This window comes from Ochotona princeps, chromosome 10, assembly GCF_030435755.1.
Source record: "Ochotona princeps isolate mOchPri1 chromosome 10, mOchPri1.hap1, whole genome shotgun sequence".
Classification (NCBI taxonomy): domain Eukaryota; kingdom Metazoa; phylum Chordata; class Mammalia; order Lagomorpha; family Ochotonidae; genus Ochotona; species Ochotona princeps.
Genome location: NC_080841.1, coordinates 38,169,652 through 38,191,953, shown reverse-complemented (window position 1 = coordinate 38,191,953; position 22,302 = coordinate 38,169,652). Strand labels below are relative to the sequence as shown.

The 22,302-nt window shown below is 40.3% G+C and overlaps 1 protein-coding gene across 7 annotated transcripts in view; it reads right to left on the bottom strand.

Annotated features, from left to right (window-relative positions):
* Window positions 1-22,302, bottom strand: part of MLLT10 (MLLT10 histone lysine methyltransferase DOT1L cofactor) — a 173,635-nt gene that overhangs the window by 53,512 nt on the left and 97,821 nt on the right. For all 7 annotated transcript variants that reach the window (XM_058669312.1, XM_058669311.1, XM_058669315.1 and 4 more), the window contains 3 exons: window positions 19,548-19,643; window positions 6,798-7,053; window positions 4,090-4,659 (listed from right to left, as the gene is read on the bottom strand). In XM_058669312.1, the coding sequence (XP_058525295.1) occupies window positions 4,090-4,659; window positions 6,798-7,053; window positions 19,548-19,643 (922 nt within the window). The remainder of the gene's footprint in view (window positions 1-4,089; window positions 4,660-6,797; window positions 7,054-19,547; window positions 19,644-22,302) is intronic.

Genomic DNA, 22,302 nt, shown 5'->3' with positions numbered 1-22,302 from the left:
CTTACCAGGAAAACATTTCTCAGTTTCATTTACCAACCTAAACAACGATATTTTTATAAATGAAGATATGTTTAAGAAGATTTCACACTGTTACGATGACTCAAGTTGAAATTTCATAACCTTCACATCTGAGAAGCTAGAAAAAGTTCTCTTCAAGGGTTCTAATCATATTAACAATCAGTTTCTACAAAATCAATCACAACAAAATGAGCTTTTGAAAATCTTGTTTTGCACCATCTAGTACCAGTAAAGAATTTTAGCAAGGAAATCAATCTCAAGTATCTTGCCTTAGAAAGAGGTACAGCAGCAACTGAGACAGGAGTTTGTAACCACATACTTTGAAAGGACCTATTCTTCTCAGAGAAAATAACAAGAAGTTGATTTGTGACAAAAAAATTTCACCTTACACATTACGAATTCTTGTAGTCCAAGAAAAGCACATCAACTTTTCCAAATGAAACAATATCATTTTCAGTGTTTTTAAAGACTAGGTACCTAATTGTTCAGATTTCCAGAAAATATTCACAGGAAAGGAAATTTAACCAAAAGCTTAAATATCATAAGCCAAAGGCTTAAAACTCTTAGCCATCAATGAAAACATACTAATTTTCCATTTCACACATGTCAGTGTAAAACGGTAGGCCATTTATTAGAATATAGTTCGAATTTAAAGCAAAACAACAACAAAAAAACTTACACTTCACACTCTCAGAAAATTTTATTTTTATTTGATAATAAAACAGGAGAAACAGAGAAGGATCTTCCATCTGCTGATTCATTCTCCAAATGACCTCAGTGGAGCTGGGCTCTTCCGAAGCCAAGATAGAGCTACTTCTGGATCTCCTACATGCATACAGGAGCCCAAGGAACTGAATCATCATCTATTGTTTTCCCAGGTGCAAAAGCAGGGAGCCGCATGAGTAATGGAGCAGCTGGGACATGGCTAATAACAATATTGGATGCTGGTGCTGCAATGCAGATTGAATCTCCTATGGCCAGGGTGCCAGCCTCACAGTTACAACTATTGAGCTCTCAGGAATTTTCTAGATGTCTATTCAGATTTGATTGCTAATATAAATATCCACACTCTACTACAAACTGAAGAGATCATGAAAGAATTTTAATTACTGCTAAAACTCTAAAAATTTCAAGAGATAATCATTAAAATGATTCTACTTTTGCTTTATGTTCTGTAGTAAAACACAAATATTAATAATTAAAACAATACCAGCAGCTACTACTGTCCTGCCTAATTCAAAAGGCTATTCCACCAATGAAAATCCTTAAAAATGTAACTCCCATAATTAATCCACAGTACTAATGTTAACAGAAAGATCATTTAGCCTCTTAGTTTGATTCATTTGACCTTGCATAAACTCTCCATCCTAACTACTTTCTCATCAGTGTCTCCAACTATGGTACAAAAACAGCTTCTTCTCCTATTCGCCAAACACATCTTTTGCAACTTAATCATACTTCTCATCGACGGTCAGCACTGTCACAAAGCACGTAAAGCCATTGCCTGAAGTGCTGACATACCATATGGGTACTGGTTGAGTCTACTCCACTTTCAATCCAGCTCCCTGCTGCCATGCCTGGGAAAGCAGCAGAGGACGGCTCCAGCACTTAGGCCCCTGCACCTACGTGGGAAGCCTAGTGGAAAATCCTGACTCCTGACTTCAGATTGGCCCACCTCCAGCCATTTGGGGAGTGAATTCACATATGAGCTCTCTCGCTCTCCAACTCTGCCTTAAAATAAATAAACAAATCTCAATACTTCACATGCCAAGCTGACCCATAATACAAATGATAAGCTTTACAAACAAAATAATTTGACTTACAGCCCACTTACAAACAATTAAAAGAAAAATGGCACAAGATTATACAAATCACAAAATATAACATCAGTGATTATTAACAGCACTCATTTCAAGAGACATTTAGCATTCATTAAGTGCAAAGCACTGCTGTACTGGCAGTGAGAATACAGGAGTGAACATCACAAACACAGCTGCTAATCCCATGGAGTTTATGAAAGTGCATGTGAGAGTGGGACATCGTGGCTAACAGGTCACGTTCACCATTACTAAAGTATCAACATGACATTAAAGCTGATCTTTAGAAAAGGAACATACTCAATCATTGAGGATGCATAGCCTGTATTTTCTCCTTTACTTTTCAGGGACTGGGGTGTTCTACTAATGTCACAAATATGATTTCAGGCTCAGAACAATAGCTTAATTGGATAATCCTCCATTTCCAAGTGCCAAGAACCCATATGGCCACTGGTTCGTACCCCAGCTGCTCCACTTTCCATCCAGGTCCCTGCTTATAGCCTGGGAAAACAGCAAAAGATGGCCACAGCCTTAGGACCCTGCACCCATGTATAAGACCCAGAAGAAGCTCCTAGCTTCTAACTTTAGACTGGCTCAGTTTGGGCCATTGCAGCCATTTGGAGAGTAAACTGGTGGATGGAAGATCTTTCTCTCAGTAATTCATTCTCTTCATAAATTTGCTTTTTCAATAAAAGTCAATAAATCTTTGTTTGAAAAAAAAAATAAGATAACCTGGGGCCCAGCACAGTAGCCTAGTGGTTGAAGTCCTCACCTTGCATACACCGAGATCCCATATGGGCGCCGGTTCTAATCCCGGCAGCTCCACTTCCCATCCAGCTCCCTACTTTTAGCCTGGGAAAGCAGTCCAGCATGGCCCAAAGCCTTGGGACACTGCGCCCCTGTGGGAGACCTGGAAGGGGCTCCAGGCTCCAGGCTCCTGGCTTCGGATCATCTCAATTTCAGCCATTGTGGCCGCTTGGGGAGTGAATCATCAGACAAAAGAGCTTCCTCTGTCTCTCCTCTCTGTATATCTGATTTTCTAATAAAAATAAAATAAACCTGCTTTCCCAGGCCACAAGCAGGGAGCTGCATGGGAAGCGGGGTTGCTGGGATTAGAACTGTTATATGGGATCCCAGCATACACAAGGTGAGAACTTTAGCCACTAGGCTAAAACGCTGGGCTCTCTTCTTTTTCAAAAATACTTCTTTGATATATTAAATAATTGTTTTCCAAATAAATCTTAAATAATAAAAGACAGTGATTCTCACCAGAAGTAATTCTAGGTTCCAGGTACCTTTCTGATTCTTACAGGATAAAACAGGGGGTGATGACAGGCCACTTGTGGCATCCAGTGGGTAGGTGCTGCAGATTCTGGTAAATATCCTACATACTCACTGCAGCACTGCACACACAGTTATCCCACCCAAAACATCAATAATGCCAAGACTGAGACAGACTGTTCTGGAATCATCCTTAATGAAACCATAGTAATAAACCAACATTTCCATATAGAGTATTCTCATTTATTTTAAAAAGTATGCTAAAGAGTAGACACTGAAAGTACCTAACAAAAACAGGAACCCTTGGCTGTGTGTTTTCAGTGACTTACTTTTCCTCCCCAAAATCCTGTACTTTATTTGCTGTAAAATAGGTGTATTAATAGCCTTCATTTATACAACGGGTTTTTTAAAAGTTCATGGAACACATATACTATGAAGTTTAAGCTTTTTTCAAGTAATATAAACTTACACTTAATTCTACTTTTCACAAACTTATTGAAGTACTCTAAGCTCACTGTTATAGGAAATAAAACCAATACAGCACTAAATCAAACACAGCATATAACAAATGGTAGATGTACTTATAATTTCTCTCACATGCACTTCTCCCTCTTGGAAGGATCTTTCTCGTATTCCCTAAGCAAAAGCAGTATATGCACAACTTAAATGTAAAAATCTGCATTTATGAATTATACAAAATATAAATGCTTCACTAAACTGCATTTTCCAAACCATTTTACTATGCTCCCCTCCAACTGAACAGAACTTATTTTTAATCCATAACACAATTTAGCTATAAATTTCATTTCAACAACATTAAGTTATCTTTCAAAGATTATATTTTTATGGTTTTCAGTAAGAAAAAGCTAATGCTACTTAGTAATTCAAAGTGTAACCATAGTTTAAAGCCTTTTGGAGTAGACAAGAAGAGACAACAATGGGAATGAGGAAGAAAATATGGGTAAATCCCTACCTGAACCGATTGGAGATGAGCCAACACTAAGACTTTGTAAACTTCCATTCCTGAGCAAGGTAGGCGATTTCTGAAGACCAGAACTTGCTATACTTCCTGCAGCTGATGCTACAGATGACGTTGGTGACGCAGAAGAAACGGAGAGATGAGAAACATTTTCCTGATTTTTGTTTCCTTTGGGTCTACCAGGCCCATGCTTACTTTGTTTATTTCCTTTTCTTTTCTTTTCCTTGACAGCTTCTTCGTCTATGCCAGAAGTCTGAGCCCGTTTATATCCTGCTGTGGGCAGGCTGGAACCACCCAAATCTCCAGGTGAATTTTCAAAGCTTTTAGGCTGAGCTATAACAGCTGATGTGGACGGCAGACCAATTAAGGAGCTGTAACTATTTACCCCCGCCTCCTGGCTTCCAGACTCCCCTTTATGGACATCTTTGGTTGACGATGACTGTTGGGTGTGAGTGTAACTGTCATTACGCAGATCTGTGTCTGTAAAGTTCAAGAAATCCTGGGGAGACTGCACAGAACTCCCCGAAGATGATTTGACACTGCCTGGAGTTCCTGAAAAATTCCCTGTAGTTTAAAAAACAGGGGGAAGGAGGAAATTAAAAAAAAAAGAAAATTGGATGCAAAAGTTCCTAGAAGCACTAATTTATCAAAAAGATGGTACGAAATTGTAAAACACAGGACATAATCAAAAAACAAACCTAGACGCCAAAGATTAAATTATTACTAAACGAAGTCCGTCTCTGAAGTTACCTTCAAAAACAATTTTCATTTTATAGGCAATGTTGAATATTTACCCTTGAATTGCAGGCTATTATTTTCACAAATACTAAGATCTAACCTACTTTATTTAACCTACTTTTTACCATAATCATATTTCTCAGGTCTCCTCTAAACACCCTGTGTTATGCTTAAGGAAGGACTGAAGAACAGCAAAGTATTCCACAGTCATGCAAGATTCTAGCAAAACTAAAATTTGAGTCTGAAAATCTAGGAAAACTTCCTTTTCAAATACATGGTAGATTACTGATTGTTACTCAATCTAACCCAACAAAACATTAACTGGATAAAATCATCCTCACTGGAACCTAACCATACCTTACATTCTCCCAGTCCATGTTCTATGGAGCTCTATTGCGTAACTAGCCACTAACATTCTGCTGTATTATCGAATCAAAATCAGGAGGCAGCTTCCATTATTTTTTTCCCACAACTACTTATTCTTTTCTGATTCTTTAGACAAAGAAAATCTGTAGACCACTATATCATGTGAAATGTGAAGAATCTCAAGGTTCTTATCTGTCTAGTTCAAAATTAACAGGACCTGGGATGAAGCAATAGTTTGTTCACCACTGGATTTCACCAAAACCTCTTCATGTTTCTCAAGTGAAACAAGTGTCTAGCTTCAGATGCTACCGAACATACCTAACACTTCATAAAACCAAATCACATCATATTTGGAAACAAAATCTAATCTATTTGGAAATAAATGCCCAGAATAAAGCATCTTATTGAAGTGGAAAGGAAATGTCAAGCTAAGTGCTAAATTTTGTCATACAGCACCTTCACTGGTAATCACATATAAATCCACTAAAGTATTTAAGTTTTTTTTATCTTTCATACAAGATAACTTTCTAATTGAAATGTAAAGGCTTTAAATTTAAATTCCAACCTCTTCTGAAACAGCCTATTAATAAGCAACATTAGTAGTTCTAAAACCTAACTCAAGAGCACAGTTAATTAATTAATAAACTCGCCATACTTAAGTAAAGATTTTCAGGCTATGTGTACAAAGAAAAACATATTCAGAAGCCATCTGCAGTACATCAATCATTTAAGAGTAACTGCAATTGCCATGCAAGTACCAGATAAAAAGTTCTTTAGTCCTCATTCTAATTTGTCAGCTGTTTTTCACCTATAGTTTTTGTTTGCTTTTATAGCTGGTTATTAAAAGATTGCTACATCACTGCAAAACTTAAATATTTCATAAAGTTTGACATATGTTCTAAAATTCACTGATTACTACACTTTTAAGATATTTAGGATATGTAAAAATTTTCAATGCACACTTCCTGAAATTCACATACTTCCTAAGGAAAAATGCAACAAAAATGTCAACTTGTAAAAATGTTTACAGAATATTTTTTCAGAAAAATCATTAACACATTTTCTACCATGTCTTGGCAGGGGCCAAAAAGAATTGTGAAACGTTTTGAAGTTCAAGAGAATGACAGATCTTTTTTCGGAATAGATGTTAACTGAATTCTGCTAATATATTCAAAATGTGAATGAAGTTACATTAAAGGTTACTTTATTCACTGTGTATAAAGTGGTATGGAAATAACAAATGTTAACTTAAGAAAAATGAAACAGTAGATTTGGCATTTTATTTTCTAGTTGTCTAATATTTTATATGTAAGCACACTTCCACCAACGTACAGAATCTTCAAGCCTCATTTAACTTTAACATACCTCCTAACGAGAGATCAGCAGATTCCAATCACATCCTTTTGGATCTGAGGTACAAATTTATTAACAGAATTTTTTAACAGGGTTCAGAAAAGGACAATCTACTGAAGTAACTAACCATATAAACAATCTAAAACTATCCTTTAGCTGAAAGTAACAAAAAAACTAATTTTAGAAAGCGCAACTATTATAGACCATCACAGGAACGAGTCCTTTAAGTAAAGCACGGTGCCTACCTTGCGGAAAGGGGCTGGCTGCGGACACAGCAGGCCCAGGGTTCCGGCCTCCACCAGGCTTTCTGCCCCGCTGACCTGAGTTGTGAGCTGAAGATTTCTTTCCTTTGCTCTCTGATGCTCGAGTTTCGGTAACATCTTTTCCACCAGAGGTGTGTGCGGACACTTCCTGGAAATTTGCATTTGTAAATCGGGCTGTGGTATCTTCCAACCGCTTCAATGATCCAGATATCGAGTTGTTGCTAGTACTTGTATAAGTCTAACATTTTGAAGGAAAAAAACAACTATTTATTTTTGTTACAGGAAACAAATGACTAACACTAAACTGGTAAGGTAAACATGAAAGTTTCCCTCCTTCCAATTTAAAAAATCACAAAAAATACAGTTCTTTTAAACCCTGGCAGTATACCATATTTTTAAAAGAATACAGATAATTAGTAGCATAGCCATCAAGACCAAATTTAAGAAGTTACAATAAATGCAATAAATGCATACACAATATCATTTCAATAAGAAGAAAGTTTAGTGCTCAATATAGAAAGGTGACAAACGGAATTAAGTGTCATAAAAGGGCATCCGGCACAGCAATTAGGACAGTACTTAAGAAACTCAGATCCTGTATCACAGCGCCTGGGTTGGAGGCAACACAGGTGACATACTAAATATACTACTTGGGTAAATGCCACCAACAAGGGAGCCCTATGTTTTGTTCCAGGCCTGACGTCACCCTGGCTCCACTCTGGCTATTGTGCACATGTGAGGAAAGAAACCAGCAAACTGGTCTCTGTCTCTCTCCTTTCAAATAAAATGAAAATAAATGATTTTTTTATTTCAATTTATGACAGTTTCATAGGCTCTGAGATTCTCCCAATCCTCCCCCATATTGGATTCCTCCATATTGTTACAGTAGTACAGATCATGACCACTCAGGATTCCTTCATTGTGGGCATGGACCATGCAGAGTCCAGTATCTTATTGCCCAGATAAATTCAACAGTTTCATTGGGAAACCATCCCTGGTCTGAAAGTACAGCTGGCTGAATATCAATAAATCAATTTTAAATGCATCTCTCCACAACTTTGAAAAAAAGCAGGAACTAAGACATCACACATCCATTGAAGGACTATATATTCATGAGTTTGTAATGTTCCAACTTAGTGCAAGGCAAGAATTTCTAAAGAATCTGAGTGAAATGACTTTTCAAAGAACAGAAAGATAAAAGCCCTTGAACAGAAATGTATTAAGTATTATGTCAAGGTATAATTACCAGGTATACATTACAGAGTTAAGATATTTATTGCTAAATACATAAAGCTATTTATATGTAAAACTATAAATATGATGCATCATATCAATAAACTCAAGAACAAGAATTACATGATAGTCTCAGACACAGAAAAAGCTTCTGACAAAATCCAACACCACTTCATGATAAAAACACTAAATAAAATAGGCACAGAAGGAACAATCCATAACATAATTAAAGCAATGTATGAAAAACCCAAGGCCAACATCATATTGAAGGGGAAAGACTGGAAGCCTTTCCCCTAAGATCTGGAGCCACTACTATTTAATATAGTACTGGAAGTACTTGCAAATGCTATCAGGCAAGAGAAAGGAATCAAAGGAATTCAAATGGGAAAGGAGGAAATCAAATTGTCTATGTTTGCAGATGACATGATCCTATACATAGGAGAACCAGGAGACTCAATAAAGAGACTGCTACAACTAATACAAGAGTTCAGTGAAGTGGCAGGGTATAAGACAAATGAAATCAACAGTCACAGTGTACGCAAACAACCCCAAGGCTGAAGAACTAACTACCATGGTGCCTTCAAAATAACAGAGCAGAAAATGAAATACCTAAGAATAAGCCTAACAAAGGATGTGGAAGACCTATAATATGAGGAAAACTACAAAACATTAAAACAAGCAAAAGACTTCAAAAAATGGAGGAAAATACCTTGTTCCTGGATGGGCAGAGTAAACATCATCAAAATTGACATATTACCAAAAGCAATATATACATTCAATCCAATTCCAATTAAAATACCAAGAACATACTTCACAGAACTGGAAAAAATGATGCAAAGGTTCACCTGAAAACACAAAAAACACGAATAGCCAGAACTATCCTGAAGAATAAGAACCTAGCAGGAGGGATCACAATCCCAGATCTCCAGACATATTCTAGGGCAGTGGAGATCAAAACAGCCTGGTACTGGCACAGAAACAGAGAGGTACAGCAATGGAGAAAAATAGGAACTCCAGAAGGTAGCCCACTCGTGCACAACTACCTAATCTTTGACAAGAAAACAGGAAACAATCTGGGGAAAAGGGAAGGTCTCTTCAATAGATGCTGTTGGAACAACTGGCTAATACCATGGAGAAACAAAAAGCAAGACCCACACCTTTCTCCATACACATAGATCAAATCTAAATGGATTAAAGACCTAAACCTACACCCAGAGACCATCAAACTTTTGGAAGAAAAACTTGGACATACTCTGCAAGACACAGGAGTGGGCAAAAACTTCCTAGAAAAGACCAAAAGCAAAAGAAGTCAAGACCAAAATAAATAAATGGGACTACATTAAGCTAAGAAGTTGCTGCACAGCAAAGGCAACAATCAACAAAAGAAATAAGAAACCGATAGAATGGGAAAAATTTTTGCACACTACACAGAAGAGAAAGGGCTAATTTCCAGAATATACAGAGAACTCCAGAACAACAATAACATCAAAACAAACCAGTCAAAAAATGGGCACAGAAAATGGACAGACACTTTATAAAGGAGCAACTTTAAATGGCTAACAAACACATGAAAATATGCTCAAGCTCTCTAGCAATAAGGGAAATTCAACTAAAAACAATGAGGTTCCACCTAACGCCTGAAAGAAGCACCCACACACAGAAAACTACCAACAACACCTGCTGGCGAGGCTGCAGAGAAAAGGAAACCCTATTCCACTGCTGGTGGGAATGCAGGCTAGTACAGCCACTATGGATGTCGGCATGGAGAACACTAAGGAAATCAGAAATTCACCCACGTCCCGCCGGCGTGTCCTCGCCTTGAATGCACCGGGATCCCATATGGGTGCCAGTTCTAATCCCGGCAGCACCACTTCCCATTCAGCTTCCTGCTTGTAGCCTGGGAAAGCAGTCGAGGATGGCCCAATGCTTTGGGACCCTGCACCCGCGTGGGAGACCCGGAAGAGGTTCCTGGTTCCCGGCTTCAGATCGGCGCAGCACCGGCCGTTGCGGCTCACTTGGGGAGTGAATCATCGGACGGAAGATCTTCCTCTCTGTCTCTCCTCCTCTCTGTATATCTGACTTTGTAATAAAATAAATAAATCTTAAAAAAAAAATTTCACCCACCATATGACCCAGAAATACCACTTCTAGGAATATACCCAAAAGACTCGTTATACGACAAAGTACATGCACCCCAATCTTTGTTGCAGCACAATCAACAATTGCAAGAAATTGGAAGCAACCTAAATGCCTATCAACAGAGGACTGGATAAAGAAACTGGTTCATCTACATATTGGAATACTACTCGGCCATTAAAAAAAATGAAATGCATCACTTTGTGGCCAAATGGGCCAAACTAGAGACCATAATGCTAAGGGAAATGAGCCAATCCCAAAAGGTCAGATATCATATGTCAAATCTAGTGATATCATATGTAAATCTTACCCTGTTTCATCAATGTTACTTCATACTTACCTGTACCTAATGTAACAAGAACTTGTGATGTAATTCATTAATTAACCATACATAAGAGGTGGACTGTTTATAACCACCTGAGATAGTGTCCACATATACCACAAAGGCCTAATCCTCACTGTACCTACATTAGGGTCCCAGGATACAAGAATTAACCTACAACGAAAAGTTATTCTCCTACATGGCTGGAAGATACTCCAGTGGAAGCATGATGGACTTGGGAAAATTCACGATAGACACACATTATGATCCTAGAGAGGAGAACAGAGGGGAGAGGAGGAATCTGGGGAAGGGGAGAGCCCACCACCAATAAAATTGCATCCAAAAAAAAAAAAGATATTTATTGCTATTCTTTATACCAGTTATGAAAACTTCTGTTGATGCAGATATGATAGTAAAGAAGCAAAATGAAGATTTGCTTCACAAATAATTTCCAATTTATATTTATTTTACATACAAGATCTCAAAAGAGTGACAAACTAAAAGACTATGTAATGGTGTAAAAAAGAAAAACATGAAAACAAAGTGAAATTTCCTCCACATAGCCACCACTCCATGACAACAGTAACATAACGTCATAAAATGAAAATAATGAAATCAAGTTTTAACAGAGTTGGCATTTTAAATAAAACCAATGTTCAAAAAAAGCAATAAGACATCAACTGTTTATAAATGAAGCATTGTTTACCAATACTTTTCTGCTAGTTCCCAGGCCCCATCACCTACCAATGGGTTTTCACCATCAAAAAACATTATCTCATTTTTTAAAAAGTCACGAGTCTAACAAACTATAGTCAACAAGAACAGTTTCAACATCAATGTATTAAGAGGGAAAAAATCTTTCCATTTAACACACCAGTAACATTTAAGTTATAAACATGAATTTTTTCTATACTGGGCAGGGCAATTTGAAAACCATAGCATCGCTTTTTTTTTTTTTAAGATTTATTTATATTGGAAAGGCTGATACACAGAGAGAAAAATCATCCATCTGTTTGTTCACTCCCTAAGTGACCTCAATGTCCAGAGCTGAGCTAATCCGAAGCCAGGAGCCAGGAGCTTCCTCCAGGTCTCCCATGCAAGTGCAGGGTCCCAAAGCTTTGGGCCATCCTCGACTGCTTTCCCAGACCACAAGCAGGGAGCTGGAAGAAAGAGGAGTATCCAGGACACAAACCGGCACCCATATGGGATCCTGGCACACGCAAGGCAAGGACTTTAGCCACTAGGCTATCTCACCGAGACTGGCATCACATTTCCTAAATAGTTTTTCCAATTACTTGAGTTGGTCCCTAGGTTCTCCATCTCTCTCACATCCATTCCTTGCAAGACATAGTAAGGTTTAAAAGTTATCTCAGAAAACACAGTGCTCTTTACATAGACTTTGTTCAAGTACCAAATAAAGGAAAGGGAAAAATGGGTAAAGTACTACAAACAGAAATATAATATTATCTTCCCGATAGCAATCTGAATTAGGGCTGGTTTCAGAACCCTAACCATGAAAAGACAGATGACAGAACAAGTCAATCAACCACCTCAGCTATATGTTGGCAGTAAAAAAACTGAGCAAAGGAGACTCTATTATGGACTGTCAATCATGCTTGGAGTGGCGAGATTGCCAGCAATTCATAACTATTGAACTATCAAAATCACTTGAGCAAGAATCTCGTAGCATGCCCCACATCTGGGACCTGGGGTGGTTGGGAGACTGTGTGGGGCTTCTCCCTTAATATCCTCCTTTGCCCCAGATACATGAAGGAAACAATATGAAAATAATAGTCTTACCCACTTTCCTGTAGCTCTTGAACCTTTTTACCCTAATTAACTATGTAAAGATTGTCAAAAATATAATAAAAAATGGAAAAAAATTAGGGCTGGTTATTTCTCCCCTTTACTTAAAGGGATGTGTCTGCTTATACCTTATAGTATAAATCTAAACATAAGAACTAAAAATAAAATTGTGTATGAAACCATGTTTGCAAACATAGATGTGTCCACCAGGACTTGGGTTTTATACAGTGACTGTAAGTACAAAAACATTACATGGTTCCCCAAACATGTATAAGTTTATCCAATTAAAAAAAATTATGAGACACAACAAATTTTTCACTAGACCAGTGCTATAAACACAGCACAGGTACTACCTAACATGAATCACACAAGAATGAAGGCCTACTGATACTTAAAAAGAGGAAGCATCCAGCATCCATGTGGGACACCGGCAGGATGCTGCATTGCAGGCTTCAAGTCCTGGCTCTGCCTCCAGTGTCATGTGCTTGCTGGGATGTAGCAGCTCCAGGGCTCCTGACACTCACATGAGACCCACACTGAGGACCAGCTCATAACTTTGGTCTGGCCTAGTCCTGTCTGTTTTCAAATAATTTAAAAGGTCAGGGCCAGCACCATGGCACAGTAAGTCCTACAGCATGTCAGAATTGCATTTGCTCACTGTTTCAAGTCCCAGCTCCTGTAATTTTCTTTTTTTTTTTTAATTTATTTCATTTTTATTAGAAAGTCACATATTCCAAGTGGAGGAGAGACAGAGAGGAAGATCAGAGGAAGATCTGTCCATTGATTCACTCCCCACGCAGCCACAATGGCCAGAACTGAGCCAATCCGAAGCCAGGAGCCTGGAGCCTCTCCTGGGTCTCCCATATAGACGTAGGGTCCCAAGCCCTTGGACCATCCTCGACTGCTTTCCCAGGCCACAAGCGGGGAACTGGATGGGAAGCAGGGCCACCGGGGCACAAAGTGGCACCTGTTCAGGATCCCAGCACATGTAAGGTGAGGACTTTAGCCACTAGGCTCCCACACTGGGCTCTCAATAAGAATAAATCTTAAAAAAAAAAAAGGAAAGAAAATCTAAACTAGAAGGGCCAATTAAATCTAAAGTAAGTAGAATAAATACTAAAACTTGGAGGAAATCAAGGGAACTAAAAACCAAATCGAAAGAGAAAAATCAATAAAATCAAAAGCTGTTTCTTGGGACTGTCACGATAGCTCAGTTGGCTAATCCTCCACCTACAAACACCAGCATCCGGTATGGATGCCAGCTCATGCTCCAGCTTTTCCATTTCCAATCCTGCTCCCTGACTGTGGCCTGGGAAAGCAGTAGAAGATGACCCAAAGCCTTGGGTCCCTGCACCCACATGGGAGACCAGGAAGAATCCCCTGATTATAAGCTCCTGGCTTTGGATTGTTTTCGCTCCAGCCATTGTGGCTATTTGGGCATTAATCAGTGGATGGTAATCTTTGTCTCTCCTTTCCTTTTCATTGGTCTTTCCAACAAAAAAAATTACTAAATCTTAAGGGAAAAAAATCAATAAGCCTTTAGTCAGGTTACAAAAAAAGGAGTCGGGCCCGGCAGCGTGGCCTAGCAGCTAAAGTCCTCGCCTTGAACGCACCGGGATCCCATATGGGCGTTGGTTCTAATCCCAGCAGCTCCACCTCCCATCCAGCTCCCTGCTTGTGGCCTGGGAAAGCAGTAGAGGATGGCCCAATGCATTGGGATCCTGCACCCGCATGGGAGACCCGGAAGAGGTTCCAGGTTCCCGGCTTCAGATCGGCGCAGCACCGGCCGTTGCGGCTCACTTGGGGAGTGAATCATCGGATGGAAGATCTTCCTCTCTGTCTCTCCTCCTCTCTGTATATCTGACTTTGTAATAAAAATAAATCTTTAAAAAAAAAAATGAGTCATTACACCAGATGTCATAAACACTAAAATAATAATTTTTAAAACATACTCTCACAATTTTATACCACAACTTGTATAATCTAGATGAAATGAAACAATTTCTTGAAAGACAAATTTGCCAAAGTTCAGTAAAAAATGAGAAAGGGAACTGGGACAGTGGAGCTAGAAGGCTCCAAATATTAATTAATTATCAGTAGGTCTTAAAATATCACACTAAAATCTCATATTTAGTATTCAAGTCCTTGACGCCCACTGCCTTAGGACTCACGTTATTGTTGCTCTCCAATATTACTCCCTTCTTAGAGCTTTCAATATTCAGCTTTAATAGCCTTTCTAGTCTCACCATTCCTTAACAATCTCTTCTCATCACCTGCTATTCTTCCCTATATCAGACCTTAACACTCCTGATCATATACTAAATATTACTAATTGCAACCCCTTTATAATCTCCATTTCATACATCTCGCTCTCCACTTCCCCAACTGTCCTCTAAACTCAACAGGAACCATTAACCATCACTTATTAGTCCACGCTCTCCACTGCCCTTACATCCCCACCTAGTAAGACAGAATACCATGACACATCATTACAACTCCCCTCGCATTCAGCCTCAATCCACTCACTGTATTCATATGGCAAAATCACCCTATGAAATCCTACTCTACTGCCATAACCATAAAAGCAGGCAAGAATGGACATGAAACCTGTGGCTACCCAGGTAACCATAATAAATTCCCTAGTAAATCTTCTTCTCATTTTTAAAGGTTTTAGTTATTTCTGTATTATCTGGAAAGCAAATTTAAAGAGGTGGGGAGTGAGGATGAGAAGCACAAAGGAACAGAGGGAGAAAAAATTGGAGGGAAAGAAAGGTGAGAGAGAGTCTCCATCCACTGGCTCACTCCCCAGATGGCCGAACACCCAGGACAGGGCCAAGCCAAAGCCAAGAACCAGGAACTGCATCCCGGTCACCCACACCTGTAGCAGGCACTTACGGATTTTTGGGCCATTTTCCATTGCCTTCCCAGGAGCATTACCAAGATGCCAGGTCAGAAGCAGAGCAGCTGGGATTCAAACCTGCCTTTATGAGATGTTAACACAACACTGGATCCTCTTTCCCATCATCATGGCTACTTATTTCATGTCTTTCTTCTTTTTTCTGTTAAGCCACAACTGATAACACTGTTTCTTACTCCACTGAATATAATCAGAAGAGATGTACCACAAAATCTCTCCACATGTGTCTAAGCCGAGTGTATATTGCTATATTTCCTATTATCGAATTAAATTTTTCAGCTCAGCAATACATGTTATCTCTTTCATGATTAAGAAACATGCTCCCTTTCTCATCTGGGGACCAGCCCTTAGTAGCCAGAGCCTCCCTTGGGATTTTTTCCACATTCCACCATTCAATCCATTCCATTCTCAGAGCCAGTAATGACATGTTGAATCTTCCTCATAATTGGATTCTATCTTTGTCTCTGTTGCATCTCTCCTCATAAACTTAAGAAACATAACTTTCAGGCCCGGTGCAGTAGTCTGGTGGCGGAAGTCCTCACCTTGAACGTGCCAGGATCCCATATGGACACCGGTTCTATTCCCAGCGGCCCTGCTCCTGTTCCAGCTCCCTGCTGTGGCCTGGGAAAGCAGTTGAGGATAGCTCAAAGCCTTGGGACCCTGCACCCACATGGGAGACCCAGTAGAGGCTCTGGGCTCCTGGCTTCAGATTGGCTCAGTTCTGGACGTTGTGGTCACTTGGGGAGTGAATCATCGAATGGAAGATCTTCCTCTCTGTCTGTCTCTCCTCTCTGCATATCTGATTTTGCAATAAAAATAAATCCCTTTTTTTTAAAAATGAATAAATATAACTTTGGCAATTATCCAACATCTTTATCATTAGCAGTGCCTCTATTGGATCATTCTTACTAACATACTAGAAAGTAATTATGGCTATCATTTAAAAAGTGCCATTTATCATCTCCTTTTCTCTGAACCATTATCACCTATTTCTCTGCTCCTCCTTATAGCATACAGCAGTCATTTATATTCTGATTTATCCCATTCTCTTTAACCCACTAGAATCAAGCTTTTGCCTCCATCAGTACATTAAAATTGCTCATCAAGATCCCTAATGAGCTCCACATCACTTAATGGCTTGTCCCCATGTTACAACATGACACCATTCACTTATTTCCACAATTCTTTACCTTGGTTTCCAACACAACGCATCTGGTTGGTTTTCTTCCAAACTCTCGCCTCCTCCTATCAGGCGCCTTTGCTGTTGACACTTCTCCCAGATATTTCAATGAGGAGGCTTAGGCCTTCTAAGGTCTTCTATTTTCTCTTCCTAAATCATCTCATCTCCTGGTAAACTTTATCCAGTACTGTGGTTCAATATAATCTCATATACACAACACCTACATTTATATTCAACTCAGATCTCTTTCCTGAATGCCAGATGATATATCTAACTGCTAATCTGTATCTATATTTGGACGTTCAGCAGAAGCCTCAAATCTAATGTATCTATAGGAAGCCTAACAGCCCTCTCGAGATGTCTACATCCTGATCCTTGTTACATGAACTTCACAGATATAACTAACCCGTAAAAACTAAGGCGGGAAATTATTCCACATTTTCTTCAGGTAGGCTTGGTCTAATCTCATGAGACCTGAAAAGAAGATAGTGCTGATTGAAAGCAAAGGAGATGCAGCAGAAAGACGAAATCAAGGACACCCCAAAAACGAGAAGGATTCAAAGTGCCATTGCTGGCTCTGAGAATGGTGGGAACCAGAAGCGGGGGCGGGAGGGGGCGGTGAAATCACTCGAGAAAAGCTTTAAGAGTGTAACTGAAGCCGGCAGCCACCAAGGGAATTAACACCTCAGTCCTACAAGGAACTGAATTCTGCCATTAACCTAAATAAGCTTAAAAGACTCGAGACATGGACATTTGACTAAGCAGCTGAGACATCACTTGGAACAGTCACATCCCATATAACACTGCCTCAGTTTGAGCCCTCACTCTGTCCCACATACCAGATCCCCGCTAATGTGACCCTAGGAGACAATAGTGGTAAATCTGGTAACTGGTTCCCTCCCATCCACATGAGAAACCAACAGTATGTTGCTGAACTGAGATTAGTCTGAGCCAGCTCGGGCTACTGTAGACATTTAGGCAGTTAATTAGTGGATGGAAAATTTCTCTTTGTTTGAAAGTCTCTCAACCTTGAACCTCTCTTTTTCTGATATCTCTAACCTATCTATAAGAGGGTAACGTGAGTTCTACAATTAAATATATTCAGAATCTGCTCAGCCCTCACTAGCTCCAGTGTTACCACCTTCTTTGCATTGGTGCAATAACTTACTAATGATTTCTATACTTACATTATTGCTTCTTTACAGCCTATACACAAAGAAGCAGCCAGAGGTCCTTTCAAAACTCAAGTGAAACCACATTACACTTCAGTTCAGAACCCTTCATTAGCTCATCTCTTACTCAAAAAGACAAAGTTCTGCTGCAGGCATTTGGCCTAAGAGTTAAGACACTGTTTAAGATGCCCATGTCTCCTGGCATCTTAAACAGTGTCTTAAGATTAGTAGTAGCTTGGCTCCTGATTTCAGCTTTCTGCTAATGCAGACAGAACAAGTACTTGGGTCGGGCCCAGTCACAGCCAATCCAAGCACACACGGAACGAACCAGCACAAGGGAGCACACACTATTGCTCTTACTCCCTCTTTGTGTGTCTGCCTCTCACATACATAAAAACATTTTTCAAAGATTTGTTGATTTGAAAGGCTGAGTGAGAAACACTGAGATATCTTGCATCTTCTGAATTATTCCCCAAATGGTGAAAATAGCCAGGGCTGGGCCAAATTGAAGCCAGAAGCCTGGAACTGCATTTGAGTCACTCCACTGAATGGCAGGGGCACAGGTACATCATCTGCTACCTTCCACTGGTTTCCCAGGCACATTGACAAGGGGTTGGACGAGAAACTGAGCAGTTGTTCCTTGAATTAGCACTCTGATAAGGGATGCCACTGTTGCAGTGACAGCTAGACCTGTTGCAATCATAATGCCCAGTTCCTATATTAAAGCATTTGCAGGAACTGGCACAGTAGCTTAGTGGCTAAAGTCCTCACCTTGCACAAACCAGATCCCATATGGGAGCCGGGTTGTGTCCTGGCTGCCCTGCTTCCCATCCAGCTCCCTCCTTGTGGCCTGGGAAAGCAATCGAGGACAGCACAAAGCCTTAGGACCCTGCACCCGCATGGGAGACCCGAACGAGCTCCGGGCTCCTGGCTTTGGATTGGCTCAGCTCTGACCGTTAAGGCCACATGGACAGTAAATCAGCAGATGTAAGTTCTTCCTCTCTGCATATCAGACTTTCCAATAAAAATAAATACATCTTTAAAAGAATTCTTTTTTTCAAAGAAAGAAAAACTTCTTTATAGTGGTTTGCGGAAGCCAGCATCACTAGCCTTTCATCTTGCCTCATTTCGTGCTGCATTCCTCTACTTGCTTACTCTGACCAGTCACCTTCCTACGCCTCCATTCATTTTCACATCAACCACACAATGGTAATCCTAGCAATACCTAACACTTAATAAGATGTGCTACAAACAAGACGGCATTCGAACTGCTTTTGTATTCTAATTAAATTTCGTTGGTTATGTTTCCCCACTTTAATAAGTGGGTTGCTGGGCCCGGCGGCGTGGCCTAGCAGCTAAAGTCCTCGCCTTGAAAGCCCCAGGATCCCATATGGGCGCCGGTTCTAATCCCGGCAGCTCCACTTCCCATCCAGCTCCCTGCTTGTGGCCTGGGAAAGCAGTTGAGGATGGCCCAATGCATTGGGATCCTGCACCCGTGTGGGAGACCCGGAAGAGGTTCCAGGTTCCTGGCATCAGATCGGTGCGCACCGACCCGTTGCGGCTCACTTGGGGAGTGAATCATCGGATGGAAGATCTTCCTCTCTGTCTCTCCTCCTCTATGTATATCTGGCTGTAATAAAATGAATAAATCTTAAAAAAAAAAAAAAAAAGTGGGTTGTTAATCTAAGCAGTGAATCAATAAACAGAAAAGTCCAATCTCGAAGTTCAGGTGGGCTACATCTATCCACAGCTCAAATTCTTAACCACAGTTATGATGCCCGCTGCTATCTGCCCGAAACAGGCTGTGGAACAAGAATGGAGGAAATAGACGGTACAATAAAAGACTAAGAAATAAGAATCCTAAGTGTTTCATGAATAGTTGAAATGGTGGAAAAGTTAGAATCCTAGGGGTGAACAACAGATAAATAGTTCTTGTACAAAACAAAACATGACACTAAAAACTTACTTTTTCTGTAGTAACAGTCAAGGATGGAACCAGTGCAGGCGATGGTTCTGGTTGCTTCTTGTGTTTCTGTTTGTGTTTGTCCTTTTCTTTATATTTCTAAAAATGAATAGAAGCAAAGTCAAATTGAAGTCTTAATCCATATGTATTCAACAAATTCTCTTGCAATTATTGTAATTTTGTATATTGGCAAATGCTCACGTCAAAATATTTTTAAAACTACTGCCTATGATTATAGTGTTATTTTATATATAAACACATAATGGTCATGTAACTTACTTTTAAATTATTTTAGCGCCCTTATTTGTGACCAATCTAAAACAAAGATAAATATCTTAAGTCCAAAGTTACTCTTTAAATTTATCTTTTGAAAAATGCACACTTTTTTCTTCTCCCAGGTCATGGACATTTTCTGTAAAGTTTTGCCCTTAATATTTTCATTTTTTTTTTTTTAAAAGTTCTAGGGCACGTGCTACAGTGTCCTGGCTGCCCATTTCCCTTCCAGCTACTTGCTTCTAGTCTGGAAAAGCAGCCCCTGCAGCCACACAGAAGGTCCAGAGGAAGCTCATGAGTTCTAGCTTCAGGAAAATCCCGCACTAGCTGTTCCGACCATTTGGAGGGTGAATCAGCAGGTGACAGATAACTCTCTCTTTCTATCCCTATCTCTGTGATTTTGCCTTTCCATTAAATATAAATAAATCTTTAAGCAAAAGAGCCTCCATCTGCTGTGTCACCCCCTAAATGGCTGCAACAGCCAGAGCTGATCCAATCTGAAGTCAGGAGTCAGGAGCCTCTTCTGAGTCTTCTACATGGGGTCCCAAGGACCTGGGCTATCCTCTACTGCTTTCCCAGGCCATAAGCAGAAAGCCGAATTGAAAATGGAGTACCCAGCACACAAATCAATGTCCACAGGAGATCCTGACACTTAAAGATAGAAATCTGCTTGTTGAGCCATGGCACCAACCACAAAATAAATTTTTAAATAAGAAAAAAATATATGATACACATATATATATATTTGAAAGGCAGAGTTGGAGAGGAAGATGTCTTCCATCCACTGGTTCACTCTCCAAATGGTTGAAATACTCCATCAGGTCCAGTCCGATCGAGGATTCAGGAGCTTCATCCAGATCTCCCATGTTGCTATCATGTGCCCAAACTCTTGAACCGTCATCCATGCTTTTCCCAGGTCATTATCAGCAAGCCAGAAAGTGGCATAGCCAGGACACAAGCCAGCAACCCTATAGCATGTTGGCAATGCAGAAGGTAGCTTTACCCATGATGCCACAACACTAACCCCTTTAAGATTTTTAAAAATTTATGAAAGGCATACATGCAAACATGCACGCATACACGCACAAACACACACAACAGCAGCAGCAAAGAGCCATCTGCTGAGTCATTCTTCGAATGTCTGCCCACAGCCAGAGTTGGACTAGGTGAAAACTGGGAGTTGCAAATTTGATGAGTCCCCCAAATGTCTCCCAGGATACACATTAACAGCTGGAATCAAACCTAGGCACTTCAATATAGGATATGGGAGTCCAGGGATCCTAAACCACTGTCAAATGCCTGCCCGTCATGGACATTTTTTCTTTTTTTTTTTTAAGATTTATTCATTTTATTACAGCCAGATATACATAGAGGAGGAGAGACAGAGAGGAAGATCTTCCATCCGATGATTCACTCCCCAAGTGAGCCGCAACGGGTCGGTGCGCACCGATCTGATGCCAGGAACTAGGAACCTCTTCCGGGTCTCCCACACGGGTGCAGGGTCCCAAAGCATTGGGCCATCCTCGACTGCTTTCCCAGGCCACAAGCAGGGAGCTGGATGGGAAGTGGAGCTGCCGGGATTAGAACCGGCGCCCATATGGGATCCCGGGGCGTTCAAGGCGAGGACTTTAGCCGCTAGGCCATGCTGCCGGGCCGACTAGGTGAATTTCTTATCTCTACAAATCTTTATAAGATTTATAAAAGTGTACTGCTATACGGTGCTAAAGCTAACGCACTGAATGTAAATTTGATTGAATAAGAAATTAGTTACATAAAGGATGTCCAGATTTATTTAATGTGAAATAATTTAACCATAAAACTTTCATCTGTTTTAATCAGCAGGTTAACTATGTTAGGTGAAAGTCAGGAACTGAAACCAGGGTGGCAACTAAAGAAGCAGCTCCAACAACCACATCACACCAAAGTGGACAGGCACATACCTAAGTTACTTTGAGAAAACCTACATAAGTTGGTTGAGACACAGCACTTCATCTTCTAATAATCAAAAAAAATAAGTCCCAAAGAAGATACGGTCTGCAGCACTCCTGCCCAGGCTCAAAAGACCAGGCAGGAAAAAACGCCTCCTGCTTTGGAGAGACAGCGAATTGAATCCCACTGTAAGGCTCACCCAGTAAAAATCAGGTGGCCTGAGGCCCTCAGCTGCTGTCGGCAGGCCCATACCTATTTGGAATTTCCTGACAGCATCTGCCCCCACTAAACAGCAACCACCAGAAAGCAAAATTCCAGCAACAGGGAGAGGCTAGAGGAGACAATTTAACACTGTGCCTCAAAGTTCAGAGATAAGCCTACCGCTAAGACCCAATGTCTGACAAAGCCAAAAGGTCCTGAGCACAGGTTCATGTGGACACAGTGGCCCCAATCTTGGGGCCATCTTCCATTGCTTCTTCCAAGCCATTGGCAGGAGCATATAGGACTCAAGCCAGTTCCAGTAAAAGACGCCACTATGACAGGTGGTGGCTTTTCT